The following is a 26016-nucleotide window of genomic DNA, read 5'->3' on the forward strand; positions in this document are numbered from 1 at the left end:
TACTGCATCAGGTCTAGGCTGTCTCCACAAGTCTGGCACAGTAGTGTCTCTACATCAAATTATTCCTTGATTTGAAAACTCTGGCTTAATGAAGAATCTTTTGTCTGCCTTATGCTGTCTGCCCTCCTATGCAAGTATACAAGAACAGCTGGTAAAACTACCCTGTTTTAAAGAAAGAAGGCTTGCTTTCCCCTCTCATGACATCTGGAACATGCTTGGTACCCCCTTCACTATGGGGATGTGGACAGTTGGGCCCACTTTTGGGCTAATGGAGATGGTAGTGAAGGATTTCTGTTCGGTCATTCAGGAGTAACACCACTCATACAAATTTAAAAAAGAAAAAAAAAAAAAGCCACCTTAACCTCCAACCCCAATTATCCTGTAATCTGACAGCCCAATATTGAGGGTCATATACAGATTGGGGAAGGGTCACCAAATCTACCCCAGAGTAATTTATCTGCATCTTAAAAGTACGCAGCTTGAATCTGGAAGAATTACAGCATCTTTCTGGTTTTGTGAAATTGCAAAATGCTCATAGCATCCCTGCATCCACAGCATAGGAATCCACAGGCTTAAACGCAATTATATTTGCATTGGTAAAGCTCTTTGCTTTCATTAGCTATAGTCGTTAGCACTGGACCAATCCTTACTCTGGCTTCTCCTTGCAATCCCCAGACTGGTCCGCTTCCTGGCCCAAGACAAGTTCCTGTGCAGCCCAACCCCAAACTCTTGCGTATGGCTTGGTTTCCCCACCGAAGCCCCTAGACAGGCACAGGGGCTGCTGTCAGAGCAGGGATCTCTCAAACCCTACCCCTGTACCTTTCCACACATCAAACCACTTGTCGGGCAAGGAGGCCAAGGGTTTGCCTGCTCTGGGAGGTGGTTACACAAAAAGCATGGATGAAGCAGGGAACGAGAGCCCAGGTGCGCCCCTTGGAGGGAGTTCACAGCTTCTCCCCTGAAGACAGCACCCGCTGACACCAGAGGAGCCAGAAAGGCTGCGGGCCTTGCAGACGCCGGCTGCAGCCAGCTTTGTCCCGCCGCAACCCCGTTACCAGCGGCAGCTCCCGCCCGGACAGGGCCAGAGCTGCGCCCTCCGTGCCACGAGATGGCGGCCGCCAGCGGGGGCGCGGCGGGGCGAGCGGAAGCTGCTTGGGGCGGCGGGGAGCGGCGGGCGGCGGCCATGGCTGACGAGGAGGAGGACGCGCCGGTGAGCGGGGCCGGGCGGGGGGCGGCGGGCGGGCGGCCGGGGCCGGGGCCGGGTGCGGGTCCCCCCGCGCTGACGGCGCCTCTCCCCCGCCGTGTGCGCCCAGTTCGAGGAGGACGCGGAGGAAGGCGGCGGAGGCCTGGACGGCGGGCAGGGCCGGAGGAAGCGGCTCTTCTCCAAAGAGCGTGAGTCGGGGCGGGGGGCGCCGCCTGCCCGCGGCTGGGGGCTCCTGCCGCCCTCCGGCAGCCCCTGCGCTGGTCGGGGAGCGTGAACCGGCGAGGCAGGCTCACGCCTCGCGTCTCCCCGCAGTAAGGTGCATGATGTACGGGTTCGGGGACGACCAGAACCCCTACACGGAGTCTGTGGACATCCTCGAGGACCTGGTCATTGAGTTCATCACGGAGATGGTAAGTCGGCTGCGGGCAGCGCGGTCAGGGCGTCCTCGCTAAGGCCTCAGCCTTCTGAAGGGTAGCGCCTCTGACCCGATCGTTGCGCTACCCCAGGCAAAAAGCTCAGGTGCTACCAGGAAAAACCTCAGCTCAGACTTTGCTCTTCCAAGGCAGAGACAAAATTCATGCATTTTGCTCCGTGGGGGCTTAGAACAGTGCTGAAACCTTTAAGTAGCAGTTAGTGTTGTAGGGGGAAAAATCCACAGCTGACTTTGCAGTTGACTGTGGCATCACTACACACACAGCTGACAAAAGACAAAGCACAGCCTCAGAAGCTTATCTACTTAGGTTTTCTCAATGTTTTTACATAGATGGAAAAGCAATTCCATGCAACAAAATAAATGCAGGTTTCTGGGGCCTGAAGCCATTGCTGCTGTAAATGTTTGGATACTGTCTGAAAGCTTGTGGCTTAAAAAAAAATATATTAATGTTTGTAGACCCCCTTTCTCTTGAAAGGTTAGTCTTGCCTGCCCTGCTCAGAATGCCTTAAACTGCATTTTGGTACAGGTACTGCACACTGCATGCCAATTCTGCTTGATTATATTGTTCCTCAACCACTCTGCAGACCAGGCGTCCCCTCCTGTGTGTGATCTGGGTTTAGCTTGATGTCATTACTATTATGTATAGAGCAGTATGTGGAGCGGGAGTGACGGCACTTAGCAGTTCTGTGACTAGGACACTGGTGCCCAGATCCTGAAATTGCCAGCTTCTTGATTATGAAAATGCCAGGGAATAAAGTGGTATTAAGAGCTGAAAAAAACCTCAGGGGCCAGAGGAATGCTGTTTTTCTTCCTCTTACAGACACACAAGGCCATGTCAATTGGACGGCAGGGGCGTGTACAAGTTGAAGACATCGTCTTTCTAATCCGCAAGGACCCCCGCAAGTTTGCCAGGGTTAAAGACCTCCTGACCATGAACGAAGAACTGAAACGAGCCAGAAAGGCCTTTGATGAAGCAAACTACGGATCCTGATTCTGTGCGCAGCCTGCTCTGAGGCATGTCTCAGGCACCTGCTGCCTAGCAGGAAGGAATGTCACGTGTTGTTTGGAGGGGTCACTCGGGATGGAGCCCATCCCTGAGGGATATTGGCCCTGCTCCTTCTGACAGGTGTTCAGGCAGCTGAATGTTACCCGACTGGATGTGGCATGCTTTTTGTACTATTCTGTCACTTCAAGAAATGAGCTGTAAAGATTCTTTGAAGGGGAAAATTCTGTTTGAAATAGGACTGTGATGAATCAGACACCTAGAGGGCTAATGACTTTTTTTTTCCTCTATTTTGGTTATCACTAGGTATTCTGTTTACAGGAAACGTCAAAAATGGATTTTGGTTAAATGGACATACCAAGTTTTCTAGCCCAAACTCTTAGAAGTTCTGCTGGCTGTTCTGTATACACTCCTTGAATAAAAGAGTTTAAGTTTACGTGTGCTCATTCTTCATAAAAACTTACACTGATCACTTCACACAGGGTGTGTGATGTTGTTTTTTTTTTTTTAAAGCACATAAGTGCCCGTTGGGGTTCTGTCCATGTAGACACAGCTCTATTGTCTTTTACCGTAAGTAAAACTAGGAAGCTGAAGTTAACCTGCTCTAGATTTACTTGCACTTAGACATTTTCCTTGCCCCTGCTGAGCAGATACTCTACAATGAAGCTGCTTCGTCTTTGTTCTGATAATTTTTTCTATGTAGTTTCCTGGTGATGCTGATCTTGGGACTTAGGCTTTGGCTTGTAACTGACAGAAAGCACTGACCTCACTGCTTGTTCTAACCTTGTTTCGTAAGTATGTGGTGGAATAGCTCAACCTTACCTTGCCAAGCCGGCAGAAATTGCACATTGAAAAGACTTCAGGACAGTGGGAGACAAGTTCACGGGTAAGTTTACTTTTATAGGCCCTGTCTGTGTTTTGCCCCATTTCTGGAGCAGCAGGATTCAGGTAACGCCCCATTTCAGGACAAGGACAACAAATACTGAAAACTGGTAATACTGCAAGTGAAGACTGTCACCTGTATGAGGTGGCAAAGAAGGAAAAGTATAATGACACTTTCTTGGAAAAGTGACAAATCTTTGGTCCTAGGCAGCAGCAAATGATCAGCTGCAGCCTTCTGCCTTGGTTGCTAGTTATTTGCACTGGGGATGATGGTCCAGCAACAGAGAAAGGACTTTAAATAAAAGTTAATTTAAAGCTGCTGTTCCTGAAAAGTCTAGGTGAAAGGATAAAGATTGCTCATCTGTTTTGAACGCTGCTTCATTAAAAAAAATGCTATTTTATAAAAATATACTAAAATAGTTATTTTCTTAGCAGAATTTAGGGTATGAGTTACCAAAACACTGTAAGTATTCTGAGAGTTTAACATAGAAAAAAGGCAACCCCTCGTCCTCCCAGTCCAGGATCAGACACCCATTGCAGCAAAAATAGAATCAATATCCGTGTTGTCAGAGACTTCTTCCTGCACGGAGCCAGGGCTTCCTCTCAACAGCAGCTGCTTCGGGGTCCCTGCTGTGCTCAGTTTGTCAGCGGCTGTACAAGCAATGGAAGGTCCAGCCTGCCCTGAAGGCCCCCCGGTGAGTAAAGCACCGTTCTCACAGACTCCAAAAAGCTCAGGCTGGTTTTGCTGTGCAGTCCGAGTTCTCTTCAAGCGCTTGGATAATTTCATCTTCCTCTGCCAGAGCCGTGCCCCCAGGTACTGCCTCGGCCAGCGCGTGCTCTGTGAGCCGTACAGGAGGTATTTGCAGAGAGAGGTTTTAACACAGCACAGCTTCTTCCGCAGGCTTAAGGGAAGGAAGGTGCACAAAACAGAACTTTTAGCAGCTGTTAACAGTTACTTCTGGTGTTTTCAGAGATTTGGTTATTGGCGTTCTCTACCATTTTACTTGTCACACCCATGAGATACAACAGCATCTTGTACAATAGTAGCCAGGGCTTTTTGAAGAAGCCTGGCACCCTTTACATCATCTAGCAGTTACCATTTACACGCATGCAGTTTAAGTTGCATTTTCATTCTCCCTCTATTCTGTATTTGTGCATCTGCTAACCTTTCAAATCCTCTCACAAATGAAACCAAACAGAATATTCATATCAGAGGGTGTAGTGACCTGAAGTAGTGATCCTGTTTAAGCTCAAGAAAACAGCTTAGATCACTGCATTTATCTGCACTGCAGCAAAACACAACATTAAAATGTAGTGCCAGATCCAGAACCCCCCTGCATGTGCAACATACCTGCATCCTTGCGCCTCCACGTGGTGTAGCCGGTTGCTTTTCAACAATTTGTTACGCAGAAAATAAGCTGCTGGTTTGAGTTTGTTGCCTTTGCACCACAGAATAGCTTTTCTGAGTGCCTCTGACAGCTCCCCAAAAGATGCAGCTGTTTGAAACATCTGTATGAGAGACCCAGTGTGCTGCAATTTTGCCATATAATGGGAAAGCGATTCTGGCATTTCTTTAAAAGGTGTTGATGTAATGTATCTATCCTGAAACAAAGAATAACAGGAACCTTTTATAAGTTACACCAGAGCGTTAGGATCTTTAAAGTTAAAATAAAGAATGTGTAAAATGGTGGCACACAAACCTCTTGTGTTTGAGGTCTGGATGGTCTAAGTAAGCTCTTCACGTCAAACCCCAGGTGCTTTCCTAGAGGGAGAGAGGGGAGAGGTCCTGTTATGAGGTACAAGTTTTAAGTCTTTGCACACAGACACTAACGCTTTGCCCTGCTGAGCTCTCAGCTCTTCTGCCGTCTCAGCAGGCTCACGCCTGCGCTCAACACTCTCCTCCTCTTCCAAGGTCAGGAGAGGGGAGTTTGTACTCGAAACGCCCCCTCTGTGTAGTAAAGTGCTTGGCTGTGTTGGGCAGAGGTTGCAGTCAGTCTCAGCTGTCAGAAAGCAGCGGCACCGTGGCACAAGACCTTACCTCTGTTCTCTCTGGTCACCAGAACTGGCTCTCCAACATCCGTAGGGACGCTCGAGTTTTTCACGGCACTTGCACAGGTCACAAAACCTCTCTTTTTCCCAGCCTCTGATGATGCCTTTGGCATGGCTGGGAAAAGCTTCTTCATCCAGCTGGTGGGTCGTTTTGCTGTTAGCATTTTAGCCTTTTGCTTCTTCACCTCAGAAGAAAGGTCAACTCCAAGAAAGTTTCTGATATCAGACGGGAAGGCAAACCCCTTAATATAAGGCATCTGCTGTGTCTCGGACACCAGACGCAGTGATGTTGACAGCACACCATACAAGGAGACGAGGCTCTGCAATATGCATCTGTACTGAATCCTGAAGAGAGAAGATAGATGTGAGTGTCCTCTAGCAAGACCTTGTGCTTACACTCACTGAACAAGTCCTTCAACTCAAGAGGAAGAGCTCACAGAAAAGATCCCAAGCTGCCCTTTATCTCTACTCCCCCTCACTACACTTTTTCTTTTTACACTCCACCACCACGTTTCCCTTTAATATTAGTCGGAGCTCCCCCTGCCGACACACGTTCCACCTTTCAGGCACGTTCACAATCAGAGTGTAGGACTAGCAAAGAGGATTTCCCTGAAAAATTCAGCAGTGATGTAGCACAACTTTATCACAGCCCTTCTGTTTCAGCATGAGGCAGACTTACTGCTTGCTGCAAAAAGTATCAGATGCCAGTGTCTGCGGCAGGCTGGCGTTATGCGGTGTTAGTAAAACCACAGCATTAAAGGCTGCTATGAACTAAGAACAAAGCCTTCCGAAACGGCATGCAAGAAGTCTCTCTCCACTTACACAACTCTTCAGGTGCTAGAATCAAGTCCAAAAGGATGGAGGGATCTCTGATTCATAAGATTTTTTTCCCCTCTCCTCCCAGCTGAATAAAGCTTGCTCAGCAGCAAGACTTTAATTACAAGCCCTTCTCCCTGACAGGCATGTCAAACAGACAGACAACAAACAAGACTCTTGACTACACAAACCATAGCCGGCTCAACAACCCCGAAGCCACGGTGTTCAAAAGTACGTATTCTTGTGAACAGAGGTGTTTAACGGACAAGCTGAAGATTACACCAGTTAAGGTTAAAAAATAAACAGCCTATAATGAAACTTGCTGAGCACACCAGCTAGAGGTAGCTCGCAAGGCAGTATCCTAGATAATTTGGGGAGATGAGTATCAAAACGTTGGGTTGCTCAAGGAGAGAAGAGTAGCCAGCCAACAGCCTGAGGTTCCCACTTAATAACATGAAAATGAGATGTTTGGCTATCAAAGAAACTTCAAGTTGCATACATGAATTGCACTGCTGAGCCCATCAGCAATACAGGTACTACAGCAGACCTTATTTTGGTCTCATGAACTGCTGCTGGTGACCTGTAGGAATGTTTACATACTGAGAAAAGGATACAGAAATGCTTTACAGCAACAGTCCAGTAGACGCAGAATGAGCTTGCAGCCTCCCAGTACCTTCACAGCCACCGTTTCCAACATAGGCTGGCTGGGAACCAAGTACTCTGCATGAGCCTGGGATTTATTTTTCCTGTGGCAACACAAAGACAAGCAGATGGTTATGATCTAGCATCTTCTCGTTTAGCTCTGAAGACTCAGCCAATGGGCAGTATAACATACAGCATCATGATGCTTACTTGGGAATCAGTTCTGCCAGGGTTTCAATGCTGCCCACCAAGTTCATCTTCCACAGGCGCTTCAAGCATTGTTCCACCTGGAGAAAAGAAAATTCCTTCAACTGGTGTTATGAGATGTGAGTGCCTTGGTCTAAGAACTGTCACTATAATCACTACTGTGAATAAGGAATTAAGTCAAGAGCCAGAGCAGGCCACTGTTAATAGGTGCTGCACAGTTTTTCCTGCAGTACGCAATGGCTTTTGGGATTTAACTAGTTTTTCAAAAATGAAAAAGCATAATGAACGAACAAGGTAAGAACAATTGCTGTTTCATTTCAATGTAGTTATTTGAAGATAGTGACATTCCCTTTACCGGAAAGCTGGAAAATTGGTAAGGAGTTCAGTTTTTGTCTTAAAAGAGGAAGTACCTGATAGAGTGGCCTGTGGTTGTTCCCCCACCCCGCCCCCCCAATTATAATTAATTGAAATACAAATCCCTGTATGAATCTTATACTCAAAGGTACACAGTTGCACATACTTCAGGTCTTGGTACAAGCAAAAGAGGGTTGACTACTAGTTATAAAAGGCTGGAAAAGTGCAAATTCATAGGATCCTAGAACCATTAAGGTTGGAAAAGACCTCCAAGATCATCTGGTCCAACCATCCACCTACTACCAACGTCACCCACTAAACCGTGTCCCTAAGCACCATGTCCAACCTTTCCTAGAACACCCCCGGGGACGGTGACTCCACCACCTCCCTGGGCCATCCGTCCCAGTGCCTGACTGCTCTTTCTGAGAAGAAATGTCTCCTCATTTCCAACCTAAAAATGGCACAGCGGAGATCCTGGAAACCCACACTGAACTGAACTGAGGAGACTCAAAGATGGGCAAAATGCACCTGACGAAGAAATCTGCGGGGTTTTCTTGCGTGTGTATGGCTTTTGTTTTGTTTTGTTTATCCCCACGATGTGACCGGCGCCCAGCTCTGCTCCCAGAGCCTTCCCGGGACTGACAACCGGGCCCCGGGCCGCAGAAAGCCGCCGACCCCCCGCGCCCCCACCTCACCTGCTGCAGGGCCAGGTACGGCCGGTGCCGGAGCAGCCTGCGGCGGTACACGTACAGCAGGCCCCGCAGGACGCGTCCCTCGACGGCCGGGCCTCTCCCGCACAGCCCCTGCACGGCCGCCCCGCAGCGGCGCCGCAGCGCCGGCAGGCCCCTCACTGCGGGCGGGAGGCACTCAGCAACCGCAACAACCGCCGCAACCCGACCGCCTCCCCCCCGCGCCCCAAGCCGCCCGCCCGTCCCCGGGGACCTGCGGGGTGCCGGGCCGCCAGGGGCACCGTGTGGCTGCCGGCCGGCCACGGCACGTCCAGCCGGTTCCACGCCGCCTCGGCCGCCGCCATCTTCTCGCCGTCAGGGCGGAGCGGGGCGGGACCCGCTGAGGGGAGCCGGGCACCCTCCAGCGGCTGCTGCAGCGCGTTGGAGGAATAAAGTTAAATTGAACACGAATCTCGCTAGTTTGTCTCTTTTTGGAGTCCCCTTTGCTATGTGCTTCCCGTTGTTCCTATCAAAGTGGCGCCCCTTTAAAAAAAAAATCTGGAGCAAAATTGGCGTTAACGATGGCACCTGTGGGGGAGAGAACGTGTTGGAGAGCAAAGCTGGGGGCAGAGCTGATAAAAGGCTGCTGCCCCAGCATCTGCTGTCCTGGGGTGTTGAGTTCCTAGGCTGGGAGCACAGCCTGGGATATGAGGTGTGAAGGCGCAAATGGAGGCCCTGTGCTGTGAGCAGAAGGCTGCGAAGGTCTCTCTAGCTGAGGTTCTGAGGTGCTTCGAGCACCCCATAAGCGAGGAGCAAGCCTGGGCTGTTTGCTTTCAGTGCTGCTGCAAAATGAAGCAATTGGCGCAGGGGCTGTACCCATCGCTCCATTCTGTGTTCATAAAAGGCCCTGGGAGCATCTTTATCCATGCTGATGGCACTGCTTCCTTCAGGGTGTACCATAAATCCGGTAAGAGCACAAGCAGCTGAGGATGCTAGGGGTTGTTATTATAACTGGCTGAACTTAGGGACAAAGTGGGACAAAAGATTTTTTTTTTTTTGTTCCTCCTCTGTATGTTTTTCAGGGTGTTCTGACTATATAGGCTATTCTGCTGCCTATGCTTTATTTTAAAGGACCATAGATGAGTGGTAATGCAGATGTATAGTTTTTTTTTTTTTAATAATGCTTTAGTGAGTTACTTATTTCAAGGGAATAGCTGGAATGAAGTTTATTACAACTTATGTTGAAGGAAATTATTATTTAAAATAAAGCCTCAGGTTGTTTCATGTCCTGCTCTGTTCATCTTCTGAGCTATGGCTCCCTTGTATTAACTCTCACAGCAAATCTAAAACTGACTTTTTTATCACTATGTGCAGCTAGCAAACAGCAACAAGCTTTGTATGTAGTTGCACTACTGCAGAGTTCATTGCTCTGAGGGGGCAAGAGTGTGTAGTAAAGAAAGAAGATAAATATCCATGGCCTTCCATGTGATTAGATACCTACCAGCAAATAAAAGGAAGTAACCAGCAGCAGTTAGTTTGGGGCTAATGCTCACAGTAAGTAAAAAGAGTATCTTGTGGTGCTCTGCAGCAGTCTCAAAATGCAGGCCTGGTTTCCCCGGGTGGGACTGACCTTACCGAGAAGGATTTGTTTCCTTACTACCAAGAACTCTTCTAATTTTTTTCTCTCAACAGAGCTATTAAGAGCTGTTTATCAAGGCCTATGCAGTTATCTTCCCCTTACCTTCTCTTGTTTCCATTTCAGATGTTGGCAACATTCAGCAGTCAGAGGACAAGGTAAGCCTGTCTCTTTGCCTTCCTATGTGTGCAGATACAATCCTGCTGTGGTAAAAGGCCAGTCTGGGAGATGCCGGTGTCTAAAATTGTCAATGTGTTTATACTTGCTAAGCGTTGCGGGAGTCACTGCCCCCTGCAATCTGGAAAATGAAACAAAATGTTAGGAGTGAACTCAAGTAAAACAGTCTGTGAAACAATGTGCACAGATGCTGCCTACTGTGGGATAGCCTACAGACTTTTTGTCTTGGTAACAGAGCATTTAGAGGTGCTAGATAAATTATTTAAAAGCTTAAAATAGCTTATCTGGGGAGTGTTTCAGGTTACTTGATAAGCACCTAGTTGCTTTGAGCCCTTCTCATCCTGAGTGGTGTGCTCAGCTGTGAGGGGCAGCAGAGCCCCTGCCCCCCCCCCCCCCCCCCCCAATGGCTGGGAAGTGAGGCCTGTGAAGATCATTCACAACACTTGGTGCTGTACTGCTTCCTTGGCCTCTGTCTGCAGCTGCTGGAGTACTTGGGAGTGGTGATCTATGAAGCCCTGGACTGGGGAATCGACAGCCAAGTGGAGCGAGAACTGAGTGATCCCCTGGAGAAGCTGCTCTGCCTCATGTTGAAACTGGATGACGAGGCAATGAAGCCAGTGGTCACCCTGCAGGATGTTATCAAGGTTTCCTTTTTCCTGCAGCAATATAAATAAAATAAATATGCATAATACAGCAGCTTTGGAGGAGCTGAAGGTTAACAGTGCTGTTAAGCAAGATGACAGACCATTTGGGGGGAAAGTAGCTTGTGGGAGGACATAGAGGGAACATGTGGCTTTCCCATCAGAAAGGGAAGGCAAAAACATTTTAGGTACACTCAAGTGCCTATGGAAAAGAATTAAGAATGAAGACTGAGCATGCCTCTTGCAGCTCTGTCTACAAAGTCCTTCTGTACGTAGTCTCCAAAGGCTGCATTCAATACCTAGAAGACTGTGGACAAGTGACTTGTTTCAATATCCATAATATTTGGTCTCTGCAAGAGGACTTGGATGTCACAACTCAAACTAACAGCTTCCTCTCAACCATAATTTAAGGGTACAAGAAACTTTCCATGCCCCAGTCCCATTAGCGTAGGGGAGCAAGGGGGAAAAAGAACATAAGTGACTGCACCTGCTGTGTTTTGTTGTGGTGTGTATGTGTTGGAAGCTTTCCCTTCCAGGCACTTATTTCAAAGCACACATTATGGAGAACAAGATAGATAAATTACACACAGCTACTTAGATTATTGTTCGTAGAAGATTAGGCATCTTGCTTCTTTGCTCCTCTGTATCTGCAATAGAACAAACAAAAAAGATACGAAGGAATTGAGGAAGATGATTTTTAACCATACATCAAGAAAACTGAATTTTGCTTTCTTCCAGCCTTCCATGTTTTTTCATTTCAAGATCTATTTTAAATAGCTCCATTTCTTTCAGGCCTGTGAAGAGCGCTTGTCCATGCCTTCTGAGGCTAAGAGCCATTATGAAATGACCTGTAGGAGTCTTTTTACTGAATTTATGGAACTTCAGAAGCTTGTCTCCATCATCCATACCTCCAAAGAGGTATATTTGCAATCACCCCTTAGCTACTATCATTTCTACCTGCATAAATTCATCTAATTATAAAGTAATCTTCCCGTTGCACTAGAAATGGAATACCTAGCTGAAGGTGTATGTTGATGACATGAATGGCTTCTGTCTCTGCATTGCAGTAGTAATTTATTGTAGTTTTTGAATGTCTGGGTGTTTGGGGCTTCTAAGTTTTTCAATGTTAATAATTTATACTGGATAGATGGGAAAGCACTGGACAGCGCAATGTAATGACCTCATGTGCTTGCTTCTCAGAGTCTGAGAAAAATGGATGTTGAAGATTTGCTGGAAACCCCCCTGCAGAAGAAGGAAAAACAGTGGGTAAGGGATTTAATTCCTTCATTATGGTAGGTTGGGCTTTTTTGTCTACCCATGCTTCTGTGAGGTTTTTCCAATGACTCTTTAAAAAACAAAGAAGAGAGCTTGAACACCAACAAAACTTCTTAGGTTGTTCAAGAGCCTAAGTAGTTAAAGACTTGTCTGCAAAACAAGCTGGGAGTGAACTTGAAGTTAAATTATTTCATGTGTTTACCTCATGTGGACACTTATTCTGCACAAAGAGCCTCTTTGTGGTTCAGCTTAAACCACTTCTAAAAGTGAAATTGGAGGCACTCTTTGGAATAAATGTCCACAAGTAGTTACTCATGCTGTTTCTTCCTGAAAACGAGCCCCAAACTCCATCTCTTGGCAGGAATTGATACCTGCCAAAAGCAGTCTGCTTGTTTCTGTACCTGGATTGACAACTCTCAGAAATCTGATCTGTTGGTGGTAGAAGTAAGGTGAACGAGATCACTTTTAGCATGTGGGGTCTGTGCTGGTTCAGGGCTGGAGAGACTGAAAGTAGTTGATAGCTCTGACCATCCTTTTGAGCTTCAGCAGCTCAAAAAAGGCAGAAAGGAGGGGGAGGCTGGAGATGTAGCTCCTACCTCCTGTCCATGTCCTTTCTCGTCCTTCCATTCTGTCCTTCTGGGGATCTTGGACTGTGTGTTTGGGGCAGAGAAAGCAACTCACTCTGTTCTTTTCAAGGCCCTACATAGTTAGGGCTCAATCAGAAACAAATAGCTCTTCTGGCTGGAGCTCTGCCCGGCATAAACAAATGCACTGTAGTCTGGAGTCTGTGGAGACAAACGGCAAGCCCCGAGAGACTTGTGGACTCGCTCCCTTTGTCTAAATAGCACTTGCTTTGAAGCGTGCTCAAACTATTCGTATGAAAATGTTTGTGAAATGTGTGTTTGGGCATATTCTCAATTTTGTGATCTATTAAAATAAACTGGCAAGCTATCTCAAACCACAAACTCATCAACAGCAGTTGATGCTCTTTTCTGCAGGGAATACATGAATAAATACATGGGCTTTGCCGTGTGGCCTGAAGGCCAGTGTATTTGGCCTCTGCTCCTTCAGGAGACATAAATTCCAAAAGCAGGATGTCTGTTGCAAATCCTCTGACTCTAGTTTCCAAGTCCCTATGCACCAGTTGATTGCATCGTTCTGACACACTCTTGAGTTTAAAATAACCAGGGTGCCAACTTTGTTGGGATCCCACAGATTGGAGCTGATGCCTTGAGCGGTGCCAAGCAGTTAACGCTGTCTGTGGACCAACCTTTTCCATCCTGACTGCTCTGAAACAGGCATTCTGAAACACAGGCCACAAGCTGATATCGTGCAGGGCTGTGCCATCTCAGCAGAGCTTACCGTGTGTGTCAGAAGACACTCTTCACCTTGAAATCTAGGCAGTGAGACCTCTTAGGAACAGCTGTCTTCCCATGAATGAAAGGAATGAAATATGTTTAGTGTTGTACAGGAAGCAAACGCTGATCAGTTTGCCCAGCTCTTTTTTCAGCAGGACTTTGAGAGATTTTTTTGTGTTCTCCTAAACAATTATTTTAATCCGGGAGATATGGCTAGTGTGTGGCTACTGTCTGACAGTTCTGCTTGTCTGGAGTTGAGATACAACTGTTCCAAAGCCTGGCTAAAACAATCCAACGAAGCATCCTTCTCCTTGAAGGCAGCCCATCAGTCAGAGCTTGCATAGGACGTTTCTGGTATTATACCAAGATATCTGAAGGGGTAAGTTGAGAGAAGGTGCTTCATCCTGTAAGTGAAAGAGGGAGAGGAAATCAAGTCAGAAGTTTTGTTCTGAGGCAGTTTTCTAAAATGTTTTGCTTCCCTTTCAGTGTTTATAATACAATCACTCGTTCTTACTCGATTTGCCTTTGGGATCCAGATAAGCTGTTGACTTAGCACTTCCATTACAATGTTGTCTAAACAGGCTATTGAGTGGATTATGGGTTTTTTTCCTGTCTTAACTTTTGTTGGGTTATCCTGCATGCCTGAGCATCCTGTGGAAACAGGTCTTAATACAGGAAGAGGATGAGCAGATGTCAGTGTAATCAGATTGTGTCTCCAGGCTGAAAAAGTTAACATAAGCTGCTGCAAAGGTTGAAGTGTGAGATCTTTTTCCCTTTGTCTTCCTCTTTGGTCTGTGGGCCCTTCAGTCCTTGGCTTCTGAAAATTCAGAGGATTTTAATGGTAAGGTTTGGGATTTCATTCTCAGTATTTCCTAGGAGGTAATAAAATGGAGAAGAAAAGGATGAAAAAACAAAAAACCCTCTGGCACCTGCAGTACTTCCAAGAAGTACTTATTCAAGAAAATGGGTCTAGCTATTTAGTAACAGAAACTGTTTTGCTGAAGTACGTTCATAAAGTGGATGACAAAATTCAGGAATGAGCTGGGGAGCCAGCTCACTTATTGTAAAGTGACCTCTGTAAAGAGAAGCAATTCTCCATCTTGGTACTGTGCCCTGCAAGTGGGTTGAAGGAGGTGTTAAGGACACATTTCTATGTTTCTGCAAGACCTCAGCTGCTAAGTGTGCCCTGTTACAGGGAGGGTGAGAGTGCTGCTCCATGTGTTTCTGCCTGCTGTTGACTTGTCCCTCGCTGGGTTCTCCTAGGCACCCCTGTGGCCCAGTGTCATCTGTGAGCTGCAGGGTGGTGTGAGGCTGCACAAGGCCACCGAACGACCACAGCGCCCTGCCCCGCTCAAAGAGCGTGCCCTCTCCCCCTATGAATTACTTCTGGATGACATTCAGCACAAGAGGTACAACCTTCGGAAGGTGAGTGACTGACCAACTGCAGTCGGTGGACAGTTTTGCAACCACCTGCTCTAACCGCTTGGTTTCTAAACAATACTTGCTGAGACCTCTTCCCCAAATCTTGTTTTAAAGTCTTTCTCAAAGGTACTCCTAGTCCAGAACTGTCTGGAGCTTCCTCTCAGCTCAATATTTGATCACCACGTTTATCCATCCAAACACTTTATTTCCAGTACTGTTTTATTTCAGGAGTAGCCAGACTTTTATGAAACTGGATGGTAAACTTGTTCTCCCTTCAGGGCAGCAGCTCCATGAAACAGACCCTTGCCTGCTTATGCTTTCTTCCTCAGACACTTACGTCTTTACAGGCTCCTTGAGCTGTACTGTCTGGCATTTCTTACTAGTTTTTCTTGCCTTTTCAGCTGCTGTGGGATGCATGAAAGTATAAAATCACTTTTGAGTGAGTGCACTGCTCAGCCTCAGGCAGAGGCCTGTAGGCAGTGTAAACAGGCTACTGCAGGAATTTAGGCAGGGTTTGAAAAAAAAAAAAGAAATCCAAACTGCTTCCAGGGGCTGTGGTGCTGACTCAAGAGGTAGGGGCTTCCAGCAACGTTGATGGTGCTGAAGATGCCTGGATACAAAAACGACTGAGTGCCTCCAAAGGTTTGTGATGCTGTTCACTTGCTGCAGCTTGAGCTGGGAGTGATGAGCAGATCTAAAACATTGGCATAAGGCTTTGTGGCATTGGCGTGCTTTGCAAACAGACATCTTGGCAAAAGATGAGACAACTCTACTTGTAATAAAGAGCAATATTTTAAAAAGTGTAAAGTTTGCTTACCATGCTAGACATCAGCTTTTTTTCCTCCCCTTGATGGTGCTCCTTGAGTGCAGAGGGTTAACAGCTGCAGCTAAACCACGCGCCCTTAAAGAAGTTCTCACTTTTCTTGGCTGTGGCTCCAGCCTTCAGAAAAGGCTCTGGCATTTGTTTGGAGACTGATAATTTGTTCAATAAATAAATGGATAGTAACAGAAGGGAGAAAATACATCACAGCTACTTGTGTTTTATTGCAATGCACGACAGAATCATTGCACTGTGCAGTACAAAACTATAGCTCCAGGTGGCAGGATGAACTGGCTTTTGATTTCTTTTTTTCTTCCCGGGGTTGATGAGAAGCACAAGCTTCAATTTGAAGTCCCAAATGCTAGAAGAAAGCATGGAGTACTTACTACTTAGGCCTTTGTTTGTGAAAGCTCTTAAGCGAGGATTTCCCCCATCTGCAAAGCTACTTTAAACTTCTGTAGCAAACAGTGGTCTAATTTGCAAATGAATGAAAGCCCAGCTAGTGTGGGAAGCTGTTGTGTTGTTCTACCTGCACTCCCACGTGTTCTCCAGTTGTACACAGGGGGAGAGTAAATAGCATAGCCTTCAAGTAACAATAAGTGAATTAGGCAGCTAGAGGCGTGCATGTACAGCTTGACTTCTTTTCTGCGGTGCTCCCCTCTGCAGCAAGCACCGCATCATTCTGTATTTCCTTGTGCCATTTTTTATGCCTTCCCCACATTCCCCATTCCCAAATCCTGACTTGAGTTATTCACTGTGCCACTGACTAGAAAGATGTATGAGGAGTAGAGAAAACCTTACTGCTTAAGCATAATTTCTGTTCTTTCAGGTGACCATCGAGCAAAAACGCAGAACCCCCAGTGATGATGTAGCTGCTCCCAAGCCTCACCTAAAACCTGTAGGTGACCTGGTGCTGCATCTAAATCTAATGAGAGCAAAACAAGATGACTTCAGAGCTGACAGGATGTTTTCTAGGAATATGGAGTTAATGTCTTAGCCACTGGTTTGGGTTTGGGAGAGGCACGTATGAACCATGCTTAAATTTTCGGCAGACCCTCTGCCAACACACCATGTTAGGACTATGGTAGGTGACAAATCTTCAGAGGAGAAAGATGATCAGTCTCTCTGTTCGTGTTGCTGTTTCTTCCCATTTCGTGGTCCCGAAAATACTCCATATTCCTTGATCAAGCCTTGTCTCTAATCTGAGAGTTGCTAAAAGTATTCTACAGCAAACACATTATCTAAAGCTTCTCATGTGCTTCAAAAAACTAGAAATAAGGTATGGAAAGCAGAAGCGTACAGGGCCTAGTGCCCTCTTTAGCGAGAGGCAGTTGTAAAACAGTGCCATTGCTGAAGATCTAGTTGTCACCACTGGTCTCAATCTTTCTACTGTTTCTTCCTGGTGATATGCTCTACCTGCAGGTGCTGCAGAGGAAGCTGAAAGAGTGCGTGCCACAGGAGTCCAGGTGGCACGAACAGCTCCTGGCAGAAATAAAACGACCACAGACGCTTCAGCCATCCACAGCAAGGGAAAGCGGGGCCAGGCCCAAAGGTACCTGCTGCAAAGTGACCCATCAAGCATGCAAGTGAAGTCATGGTTGACTGAAAATAATGGATGGCCTTTGAAATGAAAGCCTGCTTTTTTTTTTCCCATAGCATATAATGCAAGGGAGGTGGGAATGCAAAATTTATGTTGATAAAGGTAATATGGCATAAGAATTTTCCAGTAAATCTGCTTGTGGCATATTAAGGCTTGAAAATGTTTCAACTTACCCTTTTTTAGGGGGTTCAAATTTGTCAGCTAAGTTAGAGAACAGGATTTCAACCATCACCTGAAACTAAAGACTATCTAACAGAACAAAGTCAAACCAAATACCAAATTCTGATACGTGGGTATAAGACTTGTTATTTTCTTGCCACAGCACAATATCTTGTGTGTATTTTTCTTCCCCTCTCCCAACCCTCAGAAATGCCTGTGATGCCCAAAATCACCTTGAGATCTCCAAGTGATCGTTTCTTAACATTTCAAGATGCCAGTACAGAGTTTAAAACTGTCAATGCTATAGCACAGCAGCTGGAACCAGAAGTTCGGGTAAGGGTTTAAATGAAGGGACTGGAGAGGTATAAATAATCTGGTCTAGGCTTTGGATTTGTACACACATATCCTAGAACATGAGGTTTAAATCTTACTGTGAGTAATCTTGTCCATCTAAAGTGAATAAACATGACGTTACTAGGTTCACTGAAGTCCTTGCCTCTACAGAAGCTCATGTGATATTTAAACACTTTATTGTGGCATGACTGCAGCCTATAAAAACTAACTTCTGATCTGGTCTCTAAAACTAGGGCTTGCAGAAGTCTTGATATGCATAGGAGTTTGGCCAATATGGGCCAAAACTACTCCCACTTTACCTCACAGTGAGGCGACTGATGCTAGAAATATTTGCACTTCATGTGATTTATTTTCAGGAAGCAACTTTACTGGTGAATTCCCACTCTTGGGCCTGTGGAGCAACTAAGGCAGTACCATTCTTCAGTAAACTGGGATATGTGGATATGTCCTTAACTCCACGGACTGCTCATGAAAAGCTTCACTGCTTGCTTCTGGAATTCAGTCTGAGCGTAGTCGGAAATTCTGTGGAACAGAACTTGAGCCCTAACACATCGTGTCTAGCACAGATGCTCTGGCAAACAAACAGCAATCTTTCTGTAAACATTAGCCTGGAATACAATCGCTTAACTGAGGAAAACGGATATGAATTAATAAAAGCAGAAAAATGTAGCTATATTTGCACAAGTCTGTGCTACTTGTAGGAATGTTCAGTGTTTGAGGAGCACGTGGTTGGTGTATTACTGTAAGCTGGAAGGACCTTCTTCATGGAGACTGCAATATGATCAAATTGTGTTCCTGCTTCTCTAGAGAAGCTAGAAACAATGCTGTCTAGATACACCATTGGGTTTGAACTCGGTTACTGGGGCGTAATTTCTTGAACTGTTCTCCAGCGTTGCTACATGTGAGCCGGAGCCAAGAAAATGGCAAGGTACTCTGAAAGCTGTAAAGGAAGAATCTAGTGAAGTTAGTTGGCTCCTGACTAGATGAAACTAAAATCTGCACTGAACTAAGTGAGGGAGATAACAGATGAATCCGAAATTTCACCAGCTTGACCAGAGCTTCCTTGCTGGGGAGAATTAACTTGTAATTGCCCCTTGGAACACAAAGTTTCTAAATGTACCACAGTTTTTTTTCTCCCCTCCACTTCTGACTAAGCCTTGGCCTATTTCTAGTCAGTTCTGGGTCCTGGGTTCTGTTTAGCAGCAGTGCTTCTGAGCAAGTTGGCTCGGTCTCTCTTGTATACAGTTTAAGAATACCTTGTCCTCTGATTTACAGGAACCTACTCCCAAGCTGTCTTCCAGCACCCACCTTGCCTCAGCCAGGTCATCAGCAGTGTCCTGCAAGAGCACAGGTCAGTGTCCTTTTTGCTGCAAATCCAAACCGGGTGGTGATAAAGTACAGTCAGAGTCAGTGCCTGCTGGGCTGCCAAAGCCTTAGGTTGGGGCTCACTGTGCTACACATCTCTGCGCACCTAAAGACACTTGACAGGAGAAGCTCCAACACCAAGTAATGAGTCTAGGGAGGTGCACTTAGAAAACCATTCCTCTACAGTTGACTGAAGCTTGCATGGCTCCTGCAGCTTCAAAACAATGATAGCGTGTCCCCGAAGGCGTGTAAGTAGAAATCACAGTAAAAGCTAAATGAACATTTTGAATGTTCAAGAAGAAAGTGCACCACATGATTTTATTAAACTAAACGGTGCTAACTAATGAAGACTCGTCACTCCCTACTGACAACCGTAATTACTGTAACCTCTGCTTTTTGTTATCAGGGCTGATGGAGGTTGAGGGTGGGGGAAAGTAGGCCTTGCTGGTTTCAGAAAGGAGGGGTAGTGCTCTTGAGCAGTCACCTTTTGGGGAGAATATTTAGAAGTTGATATGTCTTTTTTTTTTTCCTGCAATCCAAAACTCTCTCTTCCTGCCCAGGTCTCACTGCAGATCGTACATGTCCTTCCGTGAGTGCACCCATGCTAGCAGGCATCAAATCTGACTGTTCCCTGAACATTGGCCAACAGCAGCTGCCTCCTTACAGAGCAAGATCCAAATCTTTAGAGAGTGGCCTTCAAAGCAAGGAACTTGTAAGTGGGGCATATCAGCTGGCAAGCTGTTCTGATACATCTGGTGATGACTCCAGGAGGCACCTTGAACCTTGTGCATGCAGTGATCACGTTATATTGGTTTTATTTAAGCCACGTAGCATGCTAATCTCAAGTTGGGACATTTATTGTTTCCTTGGAGATGGTGTAAAAAACAAGGATGTATGCTTTAGTGTCCTTGTGGGGATTTCTTATTGTTCAGTTTGAATGATATGAAAGAGTTCCTCGTGTAAGACAAAAATGCAACTTCATTACTTGGAAGTATCTGTGCAGGCTTCCTCAAGCAGCCTGTGGCTGGCAGTGGGACAGTCGTGCATTCTCCATCTCCCCTCTGTCTAGACTTTAATACACTCACGAGCATCCTCTCAGCTGCATTAAGAGGAACCAAGTGGCTGACAACATGTAGATAGCAAAGCATCAGTGACTTCTAAATGTATGTAGTAATGAAGTGACCAGGCTCTAAATGTGGGAGCAACGCTGGGTTTGCGCTCTTCTGTGCCACCTTCTGAATCGTGGCCTAGCCCTGTTCTGCGCTGACGGATAAAAGCACTAGATTAAAAGCACTTTTCTTTCCTGGTTGACAACCAAAGCATAGTCCTCATTTGTGTGGGCTGATGGCTCTCTTGGGAAAGATAAGGCAAGAGTGTCACACTGAGGAAAGGGACGCTGTGCCTAGGTGAGGAGGGCCCAGGGCGCCACCTCTGCTGTGCTCTGTATCACAGGTGAGAAGTCCCAAGAGACTGGCTCTGGAGATGGGATTAACTGTTATGGGGACTGAAGGACCTGCTTCAGGAAGCTGCTTGCATTCTTGTCTATAAGCTCAAAAACTACAGCAGGGCTCCCTGTAGTGTTCTTTACTAGTGTTGTCAGTCAACGCCTACTGCCTATTGCTAGCAGAACTGAGTTTTGGGGACAAATGCTGCTGAGCCTCCTGGGACCCAATTTTGAGGATGACTTCCCCAAATGTGTGTGCCTTCAGCTTTCTCTGATGCTTGACCTCCTGTCTTTGGATAGGACTGCCACCTTCCTAGTACATGGCCGTCACCAACCATTGCTGAACTGATTGGAACCAGATATGCAACGAGAATGCTGGAAGGAGAAGGCCAAGGAGGCAGTGATGGTGCCTCTTCAAGAGGAAAGGTAAGTTTCTTCTCCTTGTTGTTGTGCTGTCTGTGCCTTTGCAAAAGCTGTCGGGCTTCATGTCCCTCAGTGCTGAACTGCTGAGGTGCTTTCTGCCTCAATTTATCCTGTTCATGCAGCTGTTCTGAGTTTGGCCCATGGCTGCATGAAATCTTTTAATACTTGTGCTGTGATGACTTCTAATCAAACATATGCTGTGTAAGTTGCCTAGGAAGTAACCCAGCCGTTGCTAATACTTCTTGACTGTTATTTCCATGCTAGCAGAACTGTTCCTGTTGGCCAGCTCTAAAATCACAAAGATATTGACTGGGATTTGGTACACGGTGAAGCAAAGGCTGTTAACTCCCACAGCTGAGTTGTGCTGATGTGAACCACCTTGCTGAGCAGTGGATGCAAAGGCTGGGGAGATGGGGGGCAGGGAACAGCCTGCAGCACAGGACCGCTGGCTGGCCACTTGTTTATTCATCCCGTCTGCTCTAGAGGGCTTGTTCCATCAAGCCCCTCTAGAGCAAATGTCTTCAGTGCAAGTCCTTTGCAACGCAGATGTGAAGACGTTCACACTGCTTGTTTTGGGGATCAGCTTCTTGCCCTCACTTTATTTAGCAGACAGTTCTGCTAGTACAGCTCTGATACTTCCCCACCCTCTTTATCTCGTGCTCCTGGATTCGTTTTCTTCTCACCTTACTCACCGACCCTGCTTTAACTTGCCTCTCTCTGCCTATGCTAAAATGGCTCTCTTACCCACTTTTTGTTCTTGCTGCTGAAGTTTTTTTAGCTTTCTCAAGCTCTGTTTCTCAAGATAATATCACTTCTGACTGCCAGCTCTGTATGGATGTTTTTCTTTATAAAGTTCAAGCGACTCATCAGCTTCCTTATGACTCATTTTTTTTTTGCTTCAGGATTGGATTCAAAGTTGCCCTGACTTAATCTCTTTGGGATTGCTGCAGTCTACCTCAAAGAATGTCTCTCTTCTTCCCTCTCTTAACTAGCTACTGTTACACTCTTGCACAATACAGCTATTGTTTGTTCAAGAGCCTTTTTTTAAACTCCTGTTGTCTGGCAGCTGCCCCAAACCTCTGCATCATAAAAACACGGGCTTACAAATAAGGCTTTTTTTGGCCTTTTTAGCCTTTAATTCCTGTCTTTCTGCTATCCTTCATTGGATCTCTGTTATTGTATGTGGATCTAAAGCCTTTAGGAGGTTGGTTTATATGCTTGCTCTTTGGCAGGCAGTGGATGCTGTTGGTAGGAAGATATTTCCAGTTGGCATTCACAAATAACTTTCCATTCCACAGATCTGTTTCAGCTGCCGTAAGCAGATGTTTCTTAAGTGGCCTTACAGCTGTTACCTCTGCAGCAGGTGAGCTGGTACAAAAGGACTGAATGAGGAGGGAGAAGAGTGAAAGAACAGTACTGAAATACTCAGTATTCAAACGGTTGTAGCACTTGGATGGGAATGGGTTCCCTAGCCTTTCAGTTTTGCCTTACTACACAAGCCCGGCTGAAGTGTCTACAGCTGCAGAGGAGACGGAAAAACTTGCCTCTGAAGTGGTATCAATACTAACTCGTAGTATTAAGCTAGCAATAACCGAATTTCCGTGCTATCAGTAGACTTGATTCTTCTCAGCAATTACTCCCTTCATTTTGCTCTGTAGGTTGCATTTTACTTCAGTCAAGGGCTTGAGAGGTTCTGGGAGAGGCTTTTCAGCAGAATCTTCTGTTTAGGACTGGAAAAGCAGACTCCAGACCTTATGACTGGGAAAGAAGTTGGACCCACTAGTAACTAGTATCCACTTATTTGTTAGTTTTTCTCATGGGAGAGGAGAAGAATTTCAGGCTCATTCAGGCTCACTTAAATCTATTTGAAGCAGCAGCAAAGCACTGAATTGGTTACAAGTAAACCACTGGGAGTTTAGTAACTGGTGTTGGTGCTTGGTGAAAAGCAGTGGGTACTTGCAGATAAAGCCTTCAAGCTATGAATGCTGATGTGCTTCAGCTGACTAAAACTGCCACAAATAGGAGGGCTGGAAAACTGAACGGGGAGTTCTAGACTTGTTCACTTTGCCATCAAGTGATTGTGCCACAATCACATGTTAAGGCTTCTTTGGGAAAGTCACCCTTAGCTACAGCATTGGTATCTGCTGAGCTTTACTCAAATGATAACGCTGGGAATTTTTTTCTCTTAGTGTCGTCTGCTGTGACTGCTGCATCAAGGCAAGTCTAGTCTTTACAACAGCAAATCTTTTTCTGTTTTTTTTTTCTGCACCTCACCTAGTCATAGGAAGCTTTCCTTCACCTCACTGATACCTCAAATCTACCCTCTAGCTTTTTTTCTACAAAAAGAAAAGAGGCCATAATACAAGGTACAAAAGCAGCCAGGAAAGACAGACTATTCAGCTGAAACAGCTCTGGCTCCTCTTTCTTTGATCCTGTGTAAAGTGGTTGGGATTACTCTGTGCTCTATTTATACAAGGGTCAGGGAGTTCACTGCATTAATGTTTATCTTGTAAGTGCAGTAATAAATCAACTACATGCCATGCAAATTTTCTTGCTAAGAAGGAGGATTTCCTTGAGAACTCGGGTGACTTGTGCTGTGATTGTAGATGTCCGTGCCCTTCAGAATGTGTGTTCATCTCCCACTCCACTTCTTAAAACTTGTGAGACTCTCCAGAGAGGAAGACCCAGCTACTCAAGAGCGGAAGAACTCAGAGCTGCTGCATGAAGTAGAGCACTGGGAGTGTTCTAGGTAAGCTGGAACAGATATGGTTTCACCTTGAAAGGTGGTACCTGTTACTTGTATATGCAAATCAACGAACATGATAGCAACTGCTTGATGTAGTCCTGTGCTGGTCAACTGAACGTTATGCTGGATGATTCATCTAGCTACTGGTCTAAACGGACCTACAGTTCTCTGAAAGCATTGTGGGTTGTAGATGACCAAAGGGGAGGATGTGTAGGTGCTGTGAAATCCATTTTACTTTTTAGCTGTCAGGTTGCCAACTGATTCAGGGGTGTCCATGTTAGCCAAGACAAAGTTACTACTGATAGCTTCATTTGTATGAGAATTTCCAGACTCCATTACATTCTATATCAATAATAGCTGTGGGTGCATTACTACAACCCAGCAGTAGCCTCTATCCCTAGAACTACAAATATGCGAATGGTGTCAGGTATAACTGACTGAAGGGTAATGCAACAAATGGTTTCCTGAGTCCTCCCACACACATACAGATACCCTTTCCTTTTTGTCCCTGGGAAGGGAATTATTGCAAAATAAGCTTCTGACAGGTCTGAGTGGAAAAGGCAGACCTTGTGAGTGTAAGTGTAATATCTAGGACTGGAAACATACCTTCTGTTCTCTTCTTTCCAAATATATGTTTATATATATTCTACTGGGTGAACAGGTATCTTTTCTCTCTGAAACTGTTCTTTAATGTAACCAAAATAGCCACAGTGGTTTCTGGTTCAGATGCTTGCACCTCAGTGGCCAAAACTCGAGGCAGTATTCACTACTGACATTATCACTGGCAGTCCTTTGCAGATGCTGCAGAAGAGGTCTGAGTGATGGCATTACTGCCATCCTTCCAGATGTCAAAGAAACATCCTACAGCACATGCTGTAAGGATCCAGTCATAACTTTGGATCAGCCACAGATATCCCTTAACCCTTTAGCTGAAATGCTGTGTTAGTCAACAGAGAGGTGTCAGTAAGTGAAGCTGCTCTGGTGCTTAGTAGCTTCCCCAGGTGGAGCTGACTGCCCCCATTGAACTCATGTACAATCACTTAATGTTGGATTAGGCCTGGGGGAATGGTAGAAAAGCTCTGTACCCTCTAACAGATACCCAGGTCAGTTTTCCTGTTGTTTTTTTCCCTTCCTGCTCCAGCGTGCCTGTTATTTTGGAGCCCCATTGCCTAGCACGGCCTCTGTGCTGTTACTCGAGGACCATGGCAGACTGGCTGACTGCAGACATCTGCACTCAGTGTGAGCATTATCTGCTGAACGTGGCTTCCAACCAACAGCAGAACATCCCACTCAGGAGAATTTCCCAGTCTTGGACTAAACTGGAATGACTCTGCCATACATTTCTCCTGTCACTTGTTCTGTACCTGAATAATTTAAACAGCTTTATGCACTTTCTGACATAAAGGCCTGAATAAAAGACTTCCCTGCTGTTTAGTCTAAGCAGGAAGCGCAGTTAGTATTTATGTATTGCGAAGTATTATAAAACATTGTGGTTTTTAGAACTGTTTTAATTCTTTTATGTGTCTTTGGGGAAAATAAATGTTGAAGCACTATCACGCCTCTAGCATTTCCTCCTTTGCACGTGCAGTTGTCATTTTGTGGCACTGTTTGCATTCCTTGCTAAGCCGACTTTGCCCTATGCCATGAATATAGGGAAACTTTTAAGCTAAAACCTCTATTTCATTTTGCAGACACTTATTCTTCCCTGATAACTCACTGAAAGCACCTGAACTCACTGCTGTGATGAATGTAACACTAGTGAAGGCTGTCAGGCAGCCTGCTCCATCTGTTTGCTCAGGAATTGCTTTTGATTTCTTTCTTGTGTGTGTGTGCTAGCTGTGCTTTGCCAGCAGAGCTCTTCATGGCACTAGTCTATCTCAGTGCCATCATAACCTGAGGGAGGGTGGCTGTTTTCTAGGGAATCTTGGTTTTTGTATTGGTCTACAGCTTTGCCCTAAGCTAAACTGGACTATTGCAACCTGTGTGACACTGGAACAATAAAGAACGTTTTGGTAAACTCTGTGTGTGGTTAAAACCAGAAATGAGATCCTTTGATAGTATGTCTGTTTCTCCCCAGGAATCCCCTATACGGAAGGGGTGTAGGTGCTCTGATTTGTTTTCCACAGGATTCTCTGTGGTGTGGTGTGCAGGGCCTGGATAGACAGAGCTGGAGGATACAATGGACTTGTAGTTGGAATGAGTCATACTGAAGAAAATAATGACTGCAAAGGGAAGTGAAGAGCCAGTTTCCCCAGAGAGTAGAGAAGGGAAGAAAGGCATGTTTAAGCTGAGCTCAAGGTGTGCCTCAAAACTGCCAGAAGGGTCAATATCTCCAACT

At 45.8% G+C, this 26016-nt stretch overlaps 3 protein-coding genes across 7 annotated transcripts; 2 read left to right on the plus strand and 1 right to left on the minus strand.

Annotated features, from left to right (window-relative positions):
* Positions 1–1145: 1145 nt before the first annotated feature.
* Positions 1146–3093, plus strand: TAF13 (TATA-box binding protein associated factor 13). The gene is made up of 4 exons (XM_040570393.1): positions 1146–1210; positions 1314–1392; positions 1517–1614; positions 2458–3093. The coding sequence occupies exons 1-4, from the start codon at positions 1184–1186 to the stop codon at positions 2626–2628; spliced, it is 375 nt and encodes a 124-aa protein (XP_040426327.1). The 5' UTR covers positions 1146–1183; the 3' UTR covers positions 2629–3093.
* NEPRO (nucleolus and neural progenitor protein) lies at positions 2926–8692 on the minus strand. 2 transcript variants are annotated; one of them, XM_040570325.1, is made up of 9 exons: positions 8533–8692; positions 8286–8440; positions 7240–7316; positions 7002–7133; positions 6579–6656; positions 5561–5916; positions 5223–5284; positions 4874–5124; positions 2926–4424 (listed from the first exon to the last, which is right to left on the minus strand). In XM_040570325.1, the coding sequence occupies exons 1-9, from the start codon at positions 8621–8623 to the stop codon at positions 4046–4048; spliced, it is 1581 nt and encodes a 526-aa protein (XP_040426259.1). In that variant the 5' UTR covers positions 8624–8692; the 3' UTR covers positions 2926–4045. The 2 variants fall into 2 exon arrangements, with proteins under 2 accessions (XP_040426259.1, XP_040426265.1); XM_040570331.1 differs by lacking the exon at positions 8286–8440 and having other exon boundaries at positions 8533–8663.
* Positions 8693–8885: 193 nt separating this feature from the next.
* Positions 8886–25707, plus strand: LOC121076173 (protein spire homolog 1-like). 4 transcript variants are annotated; one of them, XM_040570293.1, is made up of 16 exons: positions 8888–9225; positions 10021–10052; positions 10551–10715; positions 11505–11630; positions 11913–11978; positions 14609–14770; positions 16417–16485; positions 17010–17139; positions 17555–17679; positions 18976–19051; positions 19626–19777; positions 20810–20935; positions 22231–22295; positions 23122–23149; positions 23539–23681; positions 24820–25706. In XM_040570293.1, exons 1-16 carry the CDS (start codon positions 8985–8987, stop codon positions 25004–25006), a joined length of 1893 nt encoding a protein of 630 aa, XP_040426227.1. In that variant the 5' UTR covers positions 8888–8984; the 3' UTR covers positions 25007–25706. The 4 variants fall into 4 exon arrangements, 3 of the variants coding, with proteins under 3 accessions (XP_040426236.1, XP_040426227.1, XP_040426249.1); XM_040570315.1 differs by having other exon boundaries at positions 8915–9020; XR_005823382.1 differs by lacking the exon at positions 23122–23149 and having other exon boundaries at positions 8886–9225; positions 24820–24948.
* Positions 25708–26016: the final 309 nt, after the last annotated feature.

The sequence above is a fragment of the Cygnus olor genome, chromosome 1, assembly GCF_009769625.2.
Source record: "Cygnus olor isolate bCygOlo1 chromosome 1, bCygOlo1.pri.v2, whole genome shotgun sequence".
Lineage (NCBI taxonomy): Eukaryota > Metazoa > Chordata > Aves > Anseriformes > Anatidae > Cygnus > Cygnus olor.

Coding starts and splice junctions, on each gene's coding strand:
- TAF13 (XM_040570393.1), top strand. CDS start 1,184: ATGGCTGACGAGGAGGAGGACGCGCCG. Junction 1,211..1,313: donor ACGAGGAGGAGGACGCGCCG/GTGAGCGGGGCC, acceptor GTGTGCGCCCAG/TTCGAGGAGGACGCGGAGGA. Junction 1,615..2,457: donor TTGAGTTCATCACGGAGATG/GTAAGTCGGCTG, acceptor TTCCTCTTACAG/ACACACAAGGCCATGTCAAT.
- LOC121076173 (XM_040570293.1), top strand. CDS start 8,985: ATGGAGGCCCTGTGCTGTGAGCAGAAGGCTGCGAAGGTCTCTCTAGCT. Junction 9,226..10,020: donor CAGGGTGTACCATAAATCCG/GTAAGAGCACAA, acceptor TTTCCATTTCAG/ATGTTGGCAACATTCAGCAG. Junction 11,979..14,608: donor AGAAGAAGGAAAAACAGTGG/GTAAGGGATTTA, acceptor GGGTTCTCCTAG/GCACCCCTGTGGCCCAGTGT.
- NEPRO (XM_040570325.1), bottom strand. CDS start 8,623: ATGGCGGCGGCCGAGGCGGCGTGGAACCGGCTGGACGTGCCGTGGCCG. Junction 6,657..7,001: donor TGTTGCTGTAAAGCATTTCT/GTATCCTTTTCT, acceptor TGTAATCTTCAG/CTTGTCCGTTAAACACCTCT. Junction 5,125..5,222: donor CCAGACCTCAAACACAAGAG/GTTTGTGTGCCA, acceptor TCTTTGTTTCAG/GATAGATACATTACATCAAC.